This window comes from Rhea pennata, chromosome 1 (assembly GCF_028389875.1).
Source record: "Rhea pennata isolate bPtePen1 chromosome 1, bPtePen1.pri, whole genome shotgun sequence".
Taxonomy (NCBI): Eukaryota; Metazoa; Chordata; class Aves; order Rheiformes; family Rheidae; genus Rhea; species Rhea pennata.
Genome location: NC_084663.1, coordinates 197,545,346 through 197,564,343, shown reverse-complemented (window position 1 = coordinate 197,564,343; position 18,998 = coordinate 197,545,346). Strand labels below are relative to the sequence as shown.

Below are 18,998 nucleotides of genomic sequence, written 5' to 3'. Positions count from 1 at the left end.
TAATCTCCTAACCTGTGCTGGTTTTTGAACAGGAAGAATATCACTGAAGTACACACACTGGAGGAAAACAGGAACGTTTTGTGAGTTCTTCTGGTTTTTTTGTTTGGTTTTTTGTGGTTTTTTGTTTGGTTTTTTGTTTGTTTTTAAACTCTACACTTAATGAATTGCCTTTCTCCAAGCTACTTTTACTTTAAGTAATCTTTTAAGGTTTTTTAAGTCTTTGAAGTCTTTTAGGGTGCCAAACATTAACTACTTATTTTTTCCACAAATATCTACACTAGATTGCAATAACTAGGCAATTCACCTTTCCCAGTCAAAGTCTTCAAAAGAGCTTTTATAAGGCAGCTCGTTCATAGCAGTCTTATGGAACACAGATTATATTCATACAGCCTCAAAGATTACACTGCAATCAGCTTCATTAAGTACACTGGGCTGTCAAGATAAAGAAAATAACTACAATTTATTAGTAGTTGAAAACAGGTTAAATTTAAAAAGATCTTTGGAGATTTTTAATTAATTTATTACTGGAAATTTCCTTAACTGCTTCGAACAAGGTAAGAAAGAATAGGGCATTCAGTGAGAATTTTAAGTTATTTTATAACAGGGGCTTTTAGAGCTTAATCGAATCAAAACTCTAAGACAGTTCTACTCAGTTAAGATTCAGGAAGTGCAAAAATGGATCTCTGAACTACAAAAGTCTAAGGAAATATAATCAACCCTCTTTTCAAAAAATATTCACTACTTAATCCATTGTACTTGAATGTACAAGAGATGAGATATGCCTCAAAAGGCTCAAAATAGTAAAGAAAGGGGAAGTTACATTTATAAACTCCTCCTCCAAAGGACAGAAAAATCACAGAACAAAGACTAAGTTTGAGGGGGTTTCTCCCAAATAGCTTCAACAATACTAGAAAATTATGAAGGCTTCAATGTTGTTTTGGGTTTGTCTTGTTTTTCAAACTTCTATGCCCCTATCTGACTTCAGCTTTTCCTTTGAGTCCACTATCATCTCTGTTGTTCAAGCAATCTCCACTGCTTTAGCAGCTGCCACCTTACACTGATGCTTATGCAACATATCTGAATAGTGGAGTTTTATTTAAGAAAATAGAGGTATTTATTTATTTTTTTAAATATTAAGAGATAAAAGAAATGTGAATGTACTTAAGAGATAGTATAACTTGAATGAACAGAAATCATTCAGAAGTATAAACTCATGAACTCTTGAGAAACATTTCCTCACAGTTTCAAATTATATTTGAAAAAGCAGACAGTATTCTTTTGGTGAACTGGGGTGGGGGGGGGGTGGAGAAGAGACCAAAAGACTTATTCCTTTTTTAAATCACCAGTAAGATCTGTAAAGGAAATATCATAAAACAACAGTTACAATATTATTTTAATTTAGTACAGTACCCACCTATTTTAGTGTTCTCCAGAAATAAAACTGTGCATCATAAAACTCCAAAAATACAATTCCTGCTTATTTTGATTTATTTTGTAGACAAACAAAAACAATTTTAACACCACTAAATCCAAACCATACACTTTTCACCCTCCTAAACCCTTACAAGAATCAAAAAATAATTCCTGTATACTGGAATAATTTAGTAAAAAAAAAAAACAGATTCAAAATTAAAACTGTAAATCTGTGTAAGCAACTGGCTACTGATCATCGTACAGTTTAAATAGTTCATATATTACTAGCACTTAAGAGTATTGTATTTTTGGTTAAAAAGCTACTTGTGTCACTGAGAAATATAATATTGCTTGGAATCACTAAGTTTCTCTTTTAGCAAAAAACTGTGTATGCAAAATTATAATTATCAAAACATTACAGGAAAAAAAGTTTCCTTAGTAAGCTAACTTGGAATTGGAATATTGAGCTATACAAGCAGATTTTAACTAATCAACCTTTAGAAAACACGGAAAACTCTGAGCAATATGAGGAAGTTCAACAAGAATGCTCTATCTACTAGAGATCACACAATCAGCAAAATAAATTGTTTGAGTATCACTAGTCTGCCCATTAGATTAGCATCAGTACAATCAAATTTTTTAAATATGCAGCATCACCATGAACAAGATCTTCAAAAATAGCTTTAGCAAAAGAAATTCCTTACATAGTAAACATTTTTGCCAACTGTGACTACAAGAAAAACTAGTAACTGATTCAAATGTGCCTACTAGGATTTGTTTTTCTTTGTAAATTTGAATGAAATTTCTCAAAAGAAGTCATACCAAAATATCAAAGTTTTAACAGGTAAAGAAAAAGATACAGGAAGGAACTTAAACATGGAAGCCTGGGGTTCTAATTTGGGTTGGCACTGCACTTACCATTTATGTCCTCCTTTTACATTGAACAGTAAAAAAGGGATAGGATATAAGTGAAGGAAGCTTAGTTTTCAAAGCTTTTAAGAAACAAAAACAAGTATTAGACAATTATTTTCTTTCTACATACATGATTTGCAGAAGAGTATAAAACAATTACAGGTATTATCCAAAATTAAGATCATACCAAGTCCTGACATGGTAAAAACTAGCCATTACTATCATAAAGCACAGTTTTAGCAGAGGCAAGGCTTAAACTTTTAAAATAGAGAAATAACTTTTTTCACTGTAATCTGAGACTAGAACAAACTGACAGATGGAAGCTTTGCAGTAAACAAATATTAGTAATAATAAATGAAAATTTTTAATTGTGTAAAAAAAGTTGTACTAAACTGAAAATTAGATGCTTCCAGAAATGGTTCACATTTCTAGTCTGCTCTAAAACATAATGATGTTTTCAAACTTCCAATCACATATTACAACTTAAGTACAGTTATCTAAACACATTATAATGAACGCTTAAAAAATTATACGCCATGCTTAAGTTTCATAGCTGCCCTTATTAGAAATTGTTGCTAAAAAAGGAAATATACCACTTCCATTTTTAATTCTTCCTCTTTTAAAGTGCAGAAGATATTAAAACAGAAGTCAACACATGACCAGTATACTAAAAATCCTTGAGAAGACTAGAAAGAATAGATCGTTTAAATTGTTGCATATACCATTTCAAATTCACCTAACATTAAAAAAATCCAGTAACAGCTATACTATATATTCTCATATATAACTTTACCAGTTCTGGTATGGTTGTCACTACACATCTGCATCTATATATTCTTGCAGTGTATTGTTAGTTGCAGGTGAACACAAAATTCCAATAATGCAATTTGGTAGGAAAGCTATTTAAGCTCTTCCAAATCATTCCAAAATCTTCCACTATTACCTTCCCCCCCCACCCAAATTTCATCATATAGAAGTCAAAAATTATGCATAATGATTGAAGTGCTTTCCATTTGGAACTGCTCTTAATCCCCTCTTACAATACATTTTTGTCATGTCCAGCACAACAGTATAAACACTGTCTACTCACACAGCCTTAGGAATATAACTTCGTAGCTAAGTACCAGGATCGTCAAATTGTGGCAAGCAGTTCAAGCAACCTAAGTAACCTTACATCAGACAGCTGCAAGAAGTAAACCACTAAAAGGTGCCATGACCAATATTATATAGTTTTCCAAGCACCCAAGCAGGGTAGCCTGGCAGGATAGGCCATCAATATCTTGTAACAGAGCAATAGAATTTAAGAGAGCTCCTCTCATCTCATCCCTACAGGTTGGCTCCTCAGCTTCCTTTCCTTACAGCTCTCTGAAGTGAGTAGCATGGCTCTCACGGCTCCTAGCCAAAGGATAATTTTCACACACCCTTCACATGGTCAGGAAGTTTGGCCAACTCAAAAGATAGCGTGTTAAGATATTAAAATGAACTGAAGTTTCAAATTTGGTACTAGAGAAGTCACAATCAGCAAACTGTATTTCTAAATTACACCAGACAATTGTTAAGACATTATCTCAGAAAATACTACTTACAATGTATTAATATGCTGGTGTGTACTAACAGGCACTACGAGCTTTTATTTCTTGATCCTCATCACTCCAAAGAAAACACAAGCTCCAAACAGTTTTGTTTTTTCAGAGTGTAAGCCCATATGGAAGTAAACGATTTGACTTTTGTATTGCAAGCTTCTCAAGTACAACCAGCAATAACAACTGACAGCAGGTGTTAACATCTCAAAAGAAAACTTCTGCCCCCTACTTATCTTTACTACAAACTCTAAGAGACATAGGGCAGTAGAAAATAATTCCTGTCAAGAACAGGAAATCTTTTATTTTCTAACTTTTATTAGGATGTCTCAGAACACACATACTATATTTTTCTCAATCCTACAGAACATGTAATGGTACAAAACGTAAAATAGGTATTTGTTCCACAGAACAATCAGAAAGTAGCTGATAATTAAAGCAAAATCTGTTGGTTTCTTTCATGCATGAAGCTGTACTTCTAAAACGGAGCAAAATTCCCTACTATAGCTATAGTTATTACAATAGTATTTAAAAGTCTTGTGTGTCTTATTATCCTTTCCTCCTTAAAAACAGATTTAATAGTAAAATGTACCCTTTCTACTGAAGCATCTGAAATACATGTTACGTCAATTTAATTGCTTTGATTATTAAGGGGGAAAAAAAATCATACCCTTTACACCAAAATAGATCAACATGAAAATTTAGAAGCTGACTCCTCTGATACCACCATTTTGCTAGTTCTTCAGGATGAGTCTTCAGAGGCAGAAGAGACCTAAATACTAATATAAATAGTGTAGAAATTAAACAACAGAGGCCAAATTTTTCTTCTTTGTAAATTATCTTTAGTGATAATCTACAGAGATTTTCCTCATCTTTGCAGCAGGATCAAGACAGAGAGCAATTAGGCTTCATATGTAGCTGACACTGTCCAATTTGCTTTTGAAGTTTATTATCCTTAAAAAAATAAGTATAAGCCAAATTCGAACAAGCTTTTTCCAGTCTAAATTAGTTTAAAATATATACCTTCAATCAAGGGCATATCCTCATGTGGACATAATCTATTCACATGACCTCCTACATAGAGAAGATTTCTATGATTTTCTTGGACAAAAGCAGCAATTTAATTTCCTGAATAAAAAACACATAGGATTTTGTGAAGATCTTTACTTAGCTTAAATCATGCATCATCAGCTTGTGAGGGGGAGGGGGAAAGTGATGTCATGATACAAGAAAATAATTACACTGCTAACTTTTGTGCTACTCCACTATGAAAATGATGGAATCCTGAAGAGAAACCCTTAAAGAGGAAGTCAGTTCAATAAGCTTCTCCTAGAATAGATACAGAAACACTACCATAGAAAATATTATTTTACAATTTGGACTTTAATCAGATAGAATTCTACTTACATTGTCCATGAAATTCGGCTTAAATCCTCCCTCCTGCTGTCGTCTCAATTCCTCTTGTTCCCTCTGGCGTAGCATTTCTTCTTCACGACGTCGATGTTCTTCTTCATGTCTATAAGATATTTTAGAAAATACATTCATTTAGATTCAATTTATTGAGGCTTTTACTGGGTCTCAGGGCATTACATCAAGCATATTAACAAAACTACTTCATGTTTTATACAGTGTGCGTTATGATATTCACAATACTAGTAATTCTCTACTTGCCATTTTTGGCTACATATCGGTAAACAGGTAATATTTTTTTTTAATTTATTTATCTTTAAGGGGCAGGGAAGAGAACAATATGGATTAAAATATTTCAATACTGCCAAAAACCACACTGTTAGTCCTGCAAAGCATTTGGGCTTATTTTCTTCTCATACACATTTCTCGTAATGTTTAATTTGAATAGCATGTAACATGATAAAAAGTCATCCAAATACACAAGTAAACTAGCAATGTTGTCTATTTTTTTAAATTTTATCAGATGCATGAAAATAACTGTTAATCATATCTTAAAGAAAAAATCGTTTGCAATGTATCAAAAACAAGCTGTCACTGATCACTAAACACAAGAAAACATTTTAAAAAAGAATCTCATGTTGGACTACAAAATTGCAACGCTACTATTCCATGCACAGATCACTGCCCATAAATGTTAGAAAAATGTTTGTATTTATTACAATGAGGCCTCCTACACAGGTTTAAAATAAATCATCATATCAAACATGAACATTTTAATTCTAAGACATTTGAATGCTATAAAGAAAGCTCAAATATTCACAACAGGACTAAAAGAAATAAATGAAATAATGAAAAAAAAATACCAGGAATACTTGAAATCTTTATATATATATATACACGTACATATATATATATATATGTTAGTGTAAGCAATTTCTGGTCAAGAAACTTGATAGACATTGCATATTCATTATGCTTTTTTTAAAAAAAAACTTGAAATAGCATTAATGTTTATAGTTAATACCAAAGGTATCTAGTCCTACAAGCTGGAACATCTGAATTCATGCAAGCCTGCAGCAGTTACGTGTTTAAAACAGTCACACCTTTGCACACTACAAGATAAAATACCTCAGTTGTATCTGTTTGCGTTTTTGAAGTTCTTGATTCCGAAGTTCTTCCAAACGTCTCAACTCTTCTTGGCGCCGCATGAGATCTGAAAACATTAAAAATATAATAGAGACAAAAGTTATCAATAACGTTGCAACACAACAAAAATTGTTCAGACTACAGTTCTGAGATTCAATTTTGAAACTAAAGAAATTTCTCAATGCATTTAACTGATGTTATTTAGCTTTATGGAAAGGAACTACGTAGGAAAGGCATATGACCAAATGCACAGGATGCAAGGTTCACAAACGCATGGAAATGTGTGGGATTGACACTGCTTCCGAAGTACTGTACGGAGTAGAAACTCGAAGCAAATTAATACAAAAGGATAGAAAAGCCTGAATTACTTTTATCATGTCTTAGTTTTCAATCTAGGGTAAAGCATCTATTTTATCATAGTGCTGTGAATAGGTAAAGCCCCAACAGCAAGAAAACTAGTACAAGATACATGATTTATACTCTGCAATATGCAGTGCAGGCCACTGCCTAGAACACTTCAGGAAAAGATAAAATGAACTTCAGAGAAAAATAAACTTCATGTAATTAGTCTCTGTAGAGATTTATTACATGGCTGTACTTTTAAAGTGACTTCCAACTAATGAATCTTTTATGCTGCAACAAGAACAGTCCTATCACCTTTAAAAGCACTTAAAGATGCTCTTGAAAAGCAGGGCCCAATTAATAGTTATTACTTCTGTTGCATTTGTTTCTGACCAGTCACATTACTGATTTCTTCATGGAAATGTATAATTTCTTTGACGAATATTAATTCTGACTTTTGTTTATAATAAAAGACTTGTTTGCCTTTTTTATCTTCACAGGACTTTGGCAACATGTTATTATTTATGGACAGCATGAGGAAAGTTCCACCATACCACTCTATCATACATCATTTATGCTTTAGACTACTATTCACATCGCTCTATACATTTCCTACCTCCTCTAATTAATGCATCTTTATTGGCTATGCACATTACTTTCTTCAAACTTGTATTAGCATATATTATCACAATTTAACCTTGTACTTTACTATCCAAAAACTACAACGACCAGTACACTCTAACAAAAAATGTCATGCATTTATTTTATTTTCTAACAAATAAAATTACCAATTTTTTACTGGGTAATATTTTTATTATTGACAATATAAAGCTTATTTATATTGTCAATAATAAAATTTGCTTTCTTAAGCAAATTTTGCAGGCTTGCTTTTCCCATCTCTTCTGCAAAACTAACACACCAAAACTAATGCATATCAACAGAATAATAATTACATTGAATATTCACTCAAATCACAAAATCTGAGGCTATTTCTTTTCAATAGTGCTTTATTTAACAGAGTTGGTCACCACTGTTATCCTTTTACTAGGGTAGCACCAAAAATACACGGGCCAAGAGGTTTCCTTTACAGTTCTGTCTTTACTTCCTTTCAACTTTACATACCCTTTTCCTTGTGTTATACGTGAAAAAATTCCTACCTTCTCTCTATACTTATCGCTATGAATTTATAATTCCCTCTTTTTTATTCTAAGGTGTATAGTTGCATTTTTTCAGTTCGTTCCTAATCATCTTATGGCATAACAATTATCGTCTTTCCTGGAATTGTCAGTACTTTAAAGCTCAAAATGTCAATTTATGGTTCAGTACCATCTGACTATGGCTGAATGCTGGCACAAAGCCTTGCTAGCCAAATAAAAATACAGATGCAGAAGTTCAGGCTGTGCACAGAGCCACTCATATTAATAGATCTGAAAGGCTGGTAATTCCGGACAAGTCCAAAAAGAATTTTTAAATTGTACTAACTGATTTTTCAGGTTCTAAAAATGGGAAAAAAATACCAAGCTTTCACATGTCCCACAAAGAAAAAGTTTCTGATTAAATTCGGTCAGGTTTTCCACTATTTCAATGAACTACTTTACCCATTATGAGTAAATATTTACAAAATTCTGAAGCATTCCAGCAATACGTAGAATAGAAATACTGTATCAATTTACTTATACCCTGAAATATGTGTTTCGCTTTACAAATTACTTCTGACTCATTCTTTCAAAAATATGACAGTTGTGAGTGAAAAATTATACCTATCAAAAGAATGAAGTCTCTACCTTCAGTAATAATATCATAGTAAGAAAACATGAGTACTTAAGCCAACATGATCTAGTCTTTCTAAATCACGAAATGTAATTTCTGTAAAAACTTTTTTTTTCCTCTTTATCAGCAGGAGTATATGAACTGTAACACTCTTCCTATTTTCTTTTTAGCTCCTGACATTTAGTATACTGCAGTTTTAACATTTCATATTTCAGGATAACTATTTCAAAACACTTTGAAGTCTTTGACTTATGCATCAGGTATATAAAAACATTCATACTAGGTTCTGTCGCTTAGTTTCATTGATGCTTTCTTAAAAGGCTTCAAGGTGACGGATCTTCTTTGTATGTTCTGAACTACCTAGACCCAGAAACACTATTCAAATGAGCAAGATTTAGAAGCAGCTAATGCCTTAAACTAACTACAAGAGAAATTAACTTATTTTCATATACACCGAAGCCACAGAGTTCATAAGAGAAAAAAATCAAACAAAAGAAATATCTGTTGACTGACCCCTAGAAATTGGCAAGTTGTAAGTCCACAGATGAATAAGCAGAAAACTGAGTATCTGAGCAAAATTCAAGTTATTCAGTACCAAATAGAAGTATTCTAATCAATAATGAAGAGGAAAGGGGGGGGGAACCACCCTTCCTACATTAACAAGAAGCAGGTTTCTTCATTCTTAGTATCAGCACCAAAAATGTCCGTATTCTAATAGCTCTTTAACAGAAGAAATAACATTCCACTTCCACATCAAAGCAGAGACTAGCAGATACTTAAAAAGGGAATTTTTTTTTCCTGTTGTCCCTAGAAGAAACCCTAATATCCACAGGACATATCTGAGCTGTTCTCCCACGCTTTACCACTAAGAACTTTCTATCTTAATAAAACAGGTCACTGTCTTCTCGTCTCAGTTCCAAACATGATTAAGACATGATAATTTAGGAGAAAGTAATCCCTAATCTTGCCTTCAACTGCTGAAGGAATTCTAAGAATTTAACTGTATCGATTCTGGTACTGAGTCATTTGCACTATCAAATATTAACAACTAGTTAAGTCAATGATAAACATATCCAACTTAAATTTTCAGTACTTAATCACACAAATATCGCACACAGTTAAAAATACTTAACTAATTTATTCAGGCTAGGTAAATGGGAAAGGATTGTGCTATGTATTATATGCACTGTTGTTACATTACAGTAACATTTGTGTTCCTCATCTGTAAGATATACACGGTCCACCTGGCAATGAAGTGCTTTAACGCTTTCCTCAGTTAAAAGACAAATTAATTAACCCAACAGTTGACAGTTATTGTGGCACTTAGACTTTCACTTCAAAACTGTTGATTTTTAGTGTTTGCTCTGTATTTCAGTATCTTATATAAACATCACGGTTTGTGATAAAAAGTAAGTATACTCATTTAGGAAAAAATGCAAAGTAAATTTTTTCCACTGACAACTTGCATCTGCAGTCGATTTACATGTTTCATTAAAATATTAAATAAAAAATAAAATAAGCATTGTAAGCTCTTTTTCTGTTAAAAATATTTAAAACAGACTTTCAAAAAATTAAACTCAAATTATATTCAAGATAAGCGGGCAAAGTAACTCAGACATTTAGGTTCTTTGAGGCTACCAAGCTAATTTCATACTACATTAATCCAACCAATACGAAGATTTTCAACAGGTAAATCAAGTCAAAGAAAAAAATAATCAATATAAACTATTCTAAGAAAAAAGCTTTACTATCAATACATCCTTTCTTAACAGCTAACCATTAAGTAAGGCAAAATAATTGCAACAGAGTTTATATAATAATCACTTGGATTTAAGGCTTGAAATGCATCTGTTCCCTAGAATCTCAATAATTTTACATCTCTTTCAAAATGACCCAGCACTCTTCTTCAGTCTATCACTCCATTACTATATATATGACTATTAGTCTTATAATCTGATAGTTCCCTTATGATTTTAACAAATTATAAAATATTTCAGCATTTCATTTGTGCAAAGAACCTTGAGATCCCTTCTGACAGATCTGCAATATATTTATACAATATCCACTCAAAAAAATCTTGCAATTCTTGAAGTCATATAGGGGTAACTGAAGTAGTAACTCAATGGTTTTCAACTGGGAAGCAGTGTGAAAAGCAATAATTATGTCTCTACAAAGTTCTGGGGAGGAGGCTCCGAAGTACAAAGCAGTAGATACTTGCCCTGCTACTTTCCTCTGTGTCCTAGAAACAAACTCCACCCACCTCCATTCAAAGGTAGGGGCTGAAAGGAATTGCTAGTTGGTTTGCTTTGGCCCAAAAATGGAAGGGCAGCGGGGACAGAGAACATGTGCAAACAATTACATACGATGGATACCAGATTTTACAGTTTCATGAACAAATGAAATTAGTGACAATATGCCTTTTTTTTCCTTTCCCTTTTTTTTTTTTTTTTTTTTTTTAACTTATAACTACATGCCCACATCACAATTCTCTGCTGATGTGAGATTCAAAGAGATTTCAAAGCGAAAAATCATATAAAATTAGCCTACTGGAATACTTAAAAGTTATGTGTGAAAAGTATACAAAACAGCCATAGAAGGTACCAGGTATTTTTTTCCCTTTTCCTGGTCAGAGCCCACAAACACTGCTAGTCTAATCTAGTACCATATGCAATGCTTTAATTTGAAAACAAACTTTACCGCTGAATGTGAAGTTACCATTTAATCTTTTCACAGGAACTACTCAAATTAGACATTCTTATGAAGTGAAGAAAATAAACCTACAGAACCTCCCCTTTCCCACAGTTTCTTTCTTAGGTATCTGCTTCTTAATCCATTTCTGCAAATAATCAAGAAGTATGCTTACGGGGAAATATTACTTCCCTTCTTATTAAAAATACTCTAGCTAAGTATTTTTGCTAAATACTTAACTAAAAATCGCTAAGTTTAACATACAGCTCAATATGTTACACAAAGAAAATGTGCGACAAAACGAATTTCAAACTAACAGGTTATCCCATTTTACCTTGCCTCATCAGCATTAGCTGATGCTCATGTCTAGCTGCTTCCATTTCTGCCTCTAGTTTCTCTTTGGCTTCTCTAATGTTCCTGTCAACCTGCTCACGCTGTTGCTTTTCCATTTCATCAAGAGCCTTCCACCGTGAAGCATACTCAAACTCAAATGTTCCAGGCTGAGCAAAACGTGGAGGTTGCTCTCTTTCCCTAATAAAAATTTTGCAGTTAAAACAGAGAAGCATACATTTGGATCAACAGTTGTAGCAGGCAAAGAATTTCTAAATTCACTTGAAGTGAATCACTTCAAGTATAGTTCTGACTTCAAATCAAACGGTCAGATAAAGTTCTAAACCAGTTGGTCAAAGCATAACATTAGATACAGCTGTTAAGATAACTGACAAACTGTCCAAACAAAAACCCACTGAATATAAATTAGGACATAAATTCATTTTTACATTGAAACAAATACTTAAAGCTGTGACACTAGACCTAACTGCATTCAGCCTTCTAAAGTAAGTGATCAGTTCATAAAATGAACTGTTCAAATAAAACTTACTACACTATTCAAAATATTAGAATCGCTAAAAATATGTGAACATTTTATTTAACATTTCAACACTAATGTTATGAACCAAGAACAATGAGATTTTTAAAGTCTGGTATTCCAACAAGCGTATCAATCATTTTAGCCTCAAGCAACAAGATTTCTAAACAGCTATCAAATTGCCATATTTATTTTCTCAAATCAGATCAGACGACCCCTCTTTCACTTCTTGCTCAAGACTCAGTTTCTCATATCGTACTCAATAAAATTGTATCTGAAGTCTGAAAGCTACAGAGACTTAGATATCACTGGCTTTATAAAAAATTAATGGGCTAATCACAGGACTATAATCTGTGGGTATACAAATCTCTGCAGGATTAGACCACACCCTTAATCCACAGAAGGCCATATTTATTTGACATCAAGCTCCAAACGATTTCAGTGGATGTCAGAAATCTAAGTACTTTAGTAAATGTTAAACCAATCATACAAGTTTGAATTTTAGTATTGTTAGGAAATCTTGATAAGGTCCTATTTAGTCCTTTGACATAGGCGAGTATTACATATAAAACACTGCGTTTGCTTCTATTGCAGAAATTCAAAATAAAACTAGTGTATATTTACTAAGCCAAACAAGCAAATAATGTTTTTATGAAATAAAGCTAAACAAAACTTACTTATGATACTGTTGTGTTTTCTGCATTAGTTTCTCTGGGAGCCCATCTTCATCATCAAATTGCTCCATTGGTTCTACAACAACAGGTCGAGGTGTTCTGGAAGAAATTTTCAATTGAATAATTGATTCATAAATGAAACATTTACGAAGTTACCATAGTATTTTGAGGAAGTACTCCAGACAAATAACAATATGTGATATCTACAATTTCTGAGTCTTATCAATCCTTCTTAAATAGTAAAATTCCTATAAACCTGATTTTGAAAATTAGCTTTGAAAGGAGCATTTGTTTTACATTCTAAACAAGCTACTTTGCCTAGAAAATACCATTTTCTTCCATTATATAGTTCTACCTGCTATTACATATAAGGATATTTAAAGAAAACAAAATTCTAAAACCTTCTACAATTACAAAATATTTAGAAAGGAACTATCATCTTTACTTTCACTAGTGAGGTAATGTGGTTTGGGGCTACAATTATACTGAGAAGTACCAAACAAACCCAGAACAGACCAACACCTACCCTTATCCATATTCACATGGAATAGGACAAGTTGCTTTTAAAAACTATTCTACAAATAAAAACAGCCTGGTAATTTGGCACTAATATTCCAATGACTAGGAAAATCATTTCTGCCTAAGTTATTTTTAACTCATTTCCTAAACTACCATCCTCTCACATCTTCAAAATACCTTCCTTCAATTTTCTTTTTTAAGTAATCAGAGGCAAGTATTGACCAAAAGCTTAATTATTGAACTCTGCACCTTTATATCACTTTGCAGATCTTTTCCACAGGAGAAAAAGAAAAAGATGCCATCAATACATTTTAAGAACATCTGGCATCAAAGAAGGTTTAAAAAAATTAAGACTGGAATCACACAGCACAACTCTGCATTTACTGCTCCTAAAATGATCTCTATGAGAACTGTTATTAGTTCTGGCAACTAAACGTAATTGAACTGGAGAGATAGCATGTTTATAATTAAAATGAACAATTACCTCTCCAAACCTAACGTTTCTAATGCCTGAGATTGATATATTTGGTACATACATTAAAAGACTTTTTCCCATATAGGCAAAGGGCTAAGAATGTAAAATCTTAGATTCCAAAGTAAATTATCAAAGAAAAATAGTGTGATTTTGCTGCCATGTTATTATGTTTACAACTATTCAGGGAACATGTCAGCCTTGTAAGCAAGACTAAGATCAACTGCTTTTTATTCACTGAGGTCATGGTTCACGGTTGGACGGTCGCTTCGATCCAACAAATCTATGGAGCTGGTAAAACAAGAAAACCCCTCTCCCTTACATCCTAACTTTTTTCCCATGTCACATCCCTCATGCCAAGAATAGCATGCATATAACACCGTGGTGTTCACTGAACTAGATTAGTTGCCTGCTTTGGCTCACCGTGCTGCCATTCAAACTCTAATGCCAAGAAAACCCAGTGGATAAAAGCAAATTGCTTATACCTTTTGATAACAGTAGAGACTTATTCAGATTAAATTTACTATGTAGCCACTGATCCAGATAATCAGGATGCAGTTCAGTGACAGATCAGATTTAAGAGCTCATTAGCATCAGTTCCAGATCCTTTCCTGCAATCTCCTCCTGGAAAAAATTCTCCTCGTTTATATTCTCCTAGGCTTGATGTTCATAATGCTTGTGTTAGCAAGCACCTCCACCAAGCTGGAACAACCACAAAATGAAACCAACAGAAAGAGCTGAATAGCTTTCTACTGCTTTAGCAAGCTCAGGTGGTTTAAAGATCTAATGCAGTTCTCAAGGGGGAGAAATATCAACAGCATAGTCACAGCAGAAACAGAAGGAGAACTGAGACTTCCCCAATGGGATAGCAGCAACCATTCAGAGCCATCTTCAATGCTCTTGTGGGACCACAACTTTATTTTCCCAAGTGAGAAAAAAAAAACACAAAAACATGAAATGTATTTGAAAGTATCTATCATTTCACACAATCTTTAAGAAAGCATTTGAAGATGTCACCAGTGAATATGTGAAAGCACAGCTATTAACACTTATAACTCTCTTTAGCAATTATAGAAATGGGGTATAGGTAAGTGCTGTAATTCACAAGCTTGCTTGCCCTAGAAATACAAAGTTTTCCAAAGGTCTCTGCCACTGACTTCTGCAGAATCTAAGTCTTCATTTTCAAAACACGTTATCTCTCCTGTCAAGCCACAAGGAGAACTTTAAAAACAGAGAAAAATGCAAAAACATTCCTGAATCTACAGCATTATCATCAGTAATTCAGTGCATAGTTTCACCAAGAGGCAGAGAAATATAATTTGTTTGGCCATATTCTTACTAGGATCACCAAAATAGTGCCATCAATGAAACTAGAAAAAGCACTATTATGTAGAGAAAGAGAAGTTAACAGGAAATTAACAAGCAGCATGGTGAGTCAAATGAAAGTTTCACTATCAGACTTCCATACAGTAATTATAAGACTTACAGCTACTCAGTTAAAAAACAGTTGTTCTTCCTCACCAAAAAGTTAGCAGTACTTTTGGTGTCCATGTAAATCACCTTAATTTCTCATCTCATGGCTTCCACTATTTGAAAATGAAATAAGTAGAGAATGCTCCCAAATGCTGCTTTTCTTCAAATAAAAAAAAATACATACAACAAATTCACTCAAAAACCTGTGAACTTACGTTGTAAGCAAGAATGCACCATCACTGCATCTTTCTAGAGCTTTCCGTGCTGGAGGTTTTGCTGCAAATTCTACGAAACCTTTTCCTGTAGCTCTGCCACGATCATCTACTACAACAACAGCTCTTTCCACCGGGCCAAATTGAGAGAATGCTTGTTCCAGCAGCTCATTAGAAACCACAGGTGAAAGATTCTTGACAGTTAAGGCAGCTCCATGTGTGGCAAATCGAATTCGAAGTGGTCTGCTCTTCAAAATTGTACCATCGAGTTCTGCTTTTGCTATTTCAGCCAGTGTCCTAGATTCCTTTTTCAAGATACAAAATATTTTTATATACTCTATTTTCAAAAACAACAGAAATCAGTTTCCTGATCCCCCAAGGGAAAATAAATACACACACACACAAATATAATACACACATACACACACACACTTTTTAAACCTTGAGCACATTAGTATTAGGGTCATTCAACATTCTTTTTTTCAAAAGTTTCCGTCCACTGATTTTAAAATGTCTTTGTGTTTCCATATGATTTACTGTAAAAAATGCCTCACGCATAAACTTTAAGCGCATATTCAAGAACTTATTTTTGTCAATGTTAACTTGGTATGTGCTGCTTTGTAAAGCACTTTCAGTAGAGTTGAAAACTATGCCCTGCATCCTTTTGTCTGTATAATACGAAGCAGTGTTTTCAAAGATCACACCAAAGCATCTAATTTTTTTTTCTTTTCTTTCTCCCTTTTTTTAAATGAAGGAATGAATGAAGCTATTTTAAATGAAACTATTTTGGAGTTATCACACTCATTGCTTTTGTTGGATGAACTTTTAATGGATGTGTAATTCAAATTTCATCAATAAATAATTTGCTCTAATATCCTTCTTTACTCTTGTATTCATTTATGTGCTTTCTGCACCCAGATCCATGAGACAGTCTTCTTTAATGACTGCCCTTGTTTTATTTTAGCAATTTTTACTTAGCTTGATGCCTGCAATCCTTTAAAGAAATGATTCCTTAGATCACAGCCATTTTCTCTGCAGTTCATTTGACTGGATAATCGGCAAAAGAATAGTCTGTTTCCTAAGTGCAACTGCTATTAACAAAAGTTTAGATAAAAGCTATATCTGATCTGCATTATATATGTACCTGAATAATACATGTAAACCTGTTTCACTTGCTCCCCAAAAAACTGCTATTTGAGGCTTGGAAAATGTACAGCAACATTACAGAAGTCATCATTAAAATGGCAACTAATCAGAAAAACTAAACAGTAGAATATATTGAAAATCATAATTAGCGACACCCAAAGCACTATAAAGCTATTCTCGTAATGGTATCAATCAGTGCATTCTCGACATGGAAGTCAAGATAAGTAATTCTGCATGTTAAACTGAAAATTTTAAACATTTACCTCAAGTTTTTAGAATGTTTCCTTTTTCACATGCTCAAGATAATATTGATCGAATTGCATAAAAATCTAGTCACTCATTTCTTACCTAGGCAACATTAATCAACCCAAGTTCGCAACTTTGAAATTACATGTCCTTAGTTTTCACGATGTCTGAGCAGCAGTATTTTAAAACAACACTGCACAGACTTAAGTGTTTCTAAAAATCAACTAGTGTATTTTTTCATACACTAAAATCTTTATTTATAACGAACCATACGGCTGAAATTTGCTTCAGCACAAAGGAAAACTTCCAGTCCTAACGTACTGTAACAAGCTCCCAAATAAATGTGTTTAACGAAAACCCTCATTACGCGACCGCCTTACGCGAAGGAAATCGCGCGAACACATCTTCCATTTACTATCACTCAACAGTAACAGGCTGCAGGAGTACCCGTGGCAGCAGCGTATAACCGTAATTGGTGGAGAGATCTGAAACCAGCGGAGACCCCGAGCAGCGAGGGGAATGCCTAAAAGCCAAGGGCTGGGAAGGCTGCTGAAAATGCAGGCGCGTTGCGTCGAGGTAAAGAGGGGAGGGGGGGGAAGAGGAAGCTGAGGAAACTGCACTAGTGGCAAAGAGAGGAAGAGAATGCGGAGTGGATATTGTTCTTTTTACACGCTCCCGGCCGGGAAAGGCGGGCGGTGGGTGTTGGGGCGGGGGGGGGGCGTCTCCCGCTTACAAAAGCGGGTCCCGGGTTACGGGGCGGCCACACGAGCCTGCGCGAACCCTCACCAGGCGAATGAAGCCAAAGCCACGGTCTCGATTGATGAAGACCTCGCTGGGCTCCCCGTAGCGCTCGAAGAGGCGCTTGAAGTCTTCTTCGGTGATGTCGGTGGGCAGGTTCCCCACGAACAGCCGGCAGCGCTGCGTGTAGCTCTTCTCCCCGGGCTTGAGAAAGCTCTTAATGTCGATAGTGAACCCGATCTCCTGCTCTTCGTCGCCAGCTTCTTTGCCCGGCACTACCGCCATGGCGGCCGCTGCCTCGCTCTCTGGTTCTAGGCCCCGCAATCCTTTCAGGCTGCCGCCACCCCCTACCATGCCCAGCGGCGTCGCCGGGGAGCTATTCTCGATCCGCACTTGCTTCAAGTTCCTATTCGCTGCCATATTCAGACCTCGCTCCTTCCTTCTCGCTGCTTTCTCGAGGGGCGCGGAGCCGCGCTGGGCAACCACCTCCTCGGACCCGCAGCCAATTCAAAATGGCGCCGCCGCCACCCTCGGCGAGTTGTAACGTCCCTGAGCAGAGCCCCGCCCGCCAACGGCCGCGCTCCCCGCCAGCCCCGCTCCTGCGCAGTGGCCTCCCGCCTGGCCGCTTGCGAGGCGAGGGGGGTGGTGTGCGCATGCGCTCGCCTCCGCGGCCGCGCACCGGAGCGGGCGGTGCTGTGGCGGCAGCGACGTCCCGCCCTCCTTCGGGCGGTGCCGCTCGCTGTGGGCTCCCGGCTAGGGCTGCATCCGCCCCACGCCGGCGGAGAAGCGTCGTTGCTTGCGCGGAGGCGGACGTGTAGCCGGGGTGTCACCGTCAGGGAGCGCTAGGGACTTTCCTGCTTCTGCCGTTCCCCCGCTCGGTCCCCGCGGCCTCACCCACCCACACGAAGAGCCCTTAGCTTGGGCCCTGCCTGGGGCAGCGTTGGTCCCTCAATCGTTAGGTTCCTGCAGGCCTCGTTACAGTCCGTACGGGGTTGGATGAGCCCCCTGCTTGGGTCTGCCCTGAGGGAAAGGTGGGCAGAGCTGAGCCCTACCAGGGGCACGCGTGCAAGCCCATGGCAAGCCAGCAGCGGCTGGGGGAGCACGGTTATTGCGGGAGGGGGAGGCCTGGATAACAGGAGAGACAGATGGGATGCAGCTGGAGACTGCACAGGGCAAGAGGGGTCCGAACGCTGGAGCGGCCTCCGCGGGGAAGAGGCCACGGAGAGGGAGGACCCTGCCTGAAAAGAGTTTGACGAGTTACAGGTGGGAGAGGAGTCTGCGTGGAAATAGACCTTGTTACAGGTGCTGCTGGCAGAGCAATTTCTTACAGGCCACCAGCTTTGTTATTAAGCTGACAACTTTCTTCTGGGAGGTGTGAAGTCATATGTT

At 36.1% G+C, this 18,998-nt stretch overlaps 1 protein-coding gene across 13 annotated transcripts in view; it reads right to left on the bottom strand.

Moving 5' to 3' along the window:
* Positions 1 to 18,149, bottom strand: part of PSPC1 (paraspeckle component 1) — a 63,774-nt gene extending 45,625 nt beyond the window's left edge. For 6 of the 13 annotated variants that reach the window (XR_009957323.1, XR_009957324.1, XR_009957325.1 and 3 more), the window contains exons 1-6: positions 17,658 to 18,149; positions 15,483 to 15,784; positions 12,807 to 12,902; positions 11,596 to 11,792; positions 6,444 to 6,528; positions 5,313 to 5,421 (exon numbers count right to left, since the gene is read on the bottom strand). Coding sequence is in view for 7 of the 13 variants with exons in the window: in XM_062567230.1 (XP_062423214.1) it covers positions 5,313 to 5,421; positions 6,444 to 6,528; positions 11,596 to 11,792; positions 12,807 to 12,902; positions 15,483 to 15,784; positions 17,658 to 18,029 (1,161 nt within the window). In the remaining 6 variants the exon portion in view is untranslated. Of the gene's footprint in view, positions 1 to 1,266; positions 1,353 to 2,089; positions 2,406 to 4,271; positions 4,685 to 4,760; positions 5,034 to 5,093; positions 5,235 to 5,312; positions 5,422 to 6,443; positions 6,529 to 11,595; positions 11,793 to 12,806; positions 12,903 to 15,482; positions 15,785 to 17,657 lie in introns of those variants that run through there. The other 7 variants (XR_009957326.1, XR_009957327.1, XM_062567236.1 and 4 more) reach the window with 7 other exon arrangements.
* Positions 18,150 to 18,998: the final 849 nt, after the last annotated feature.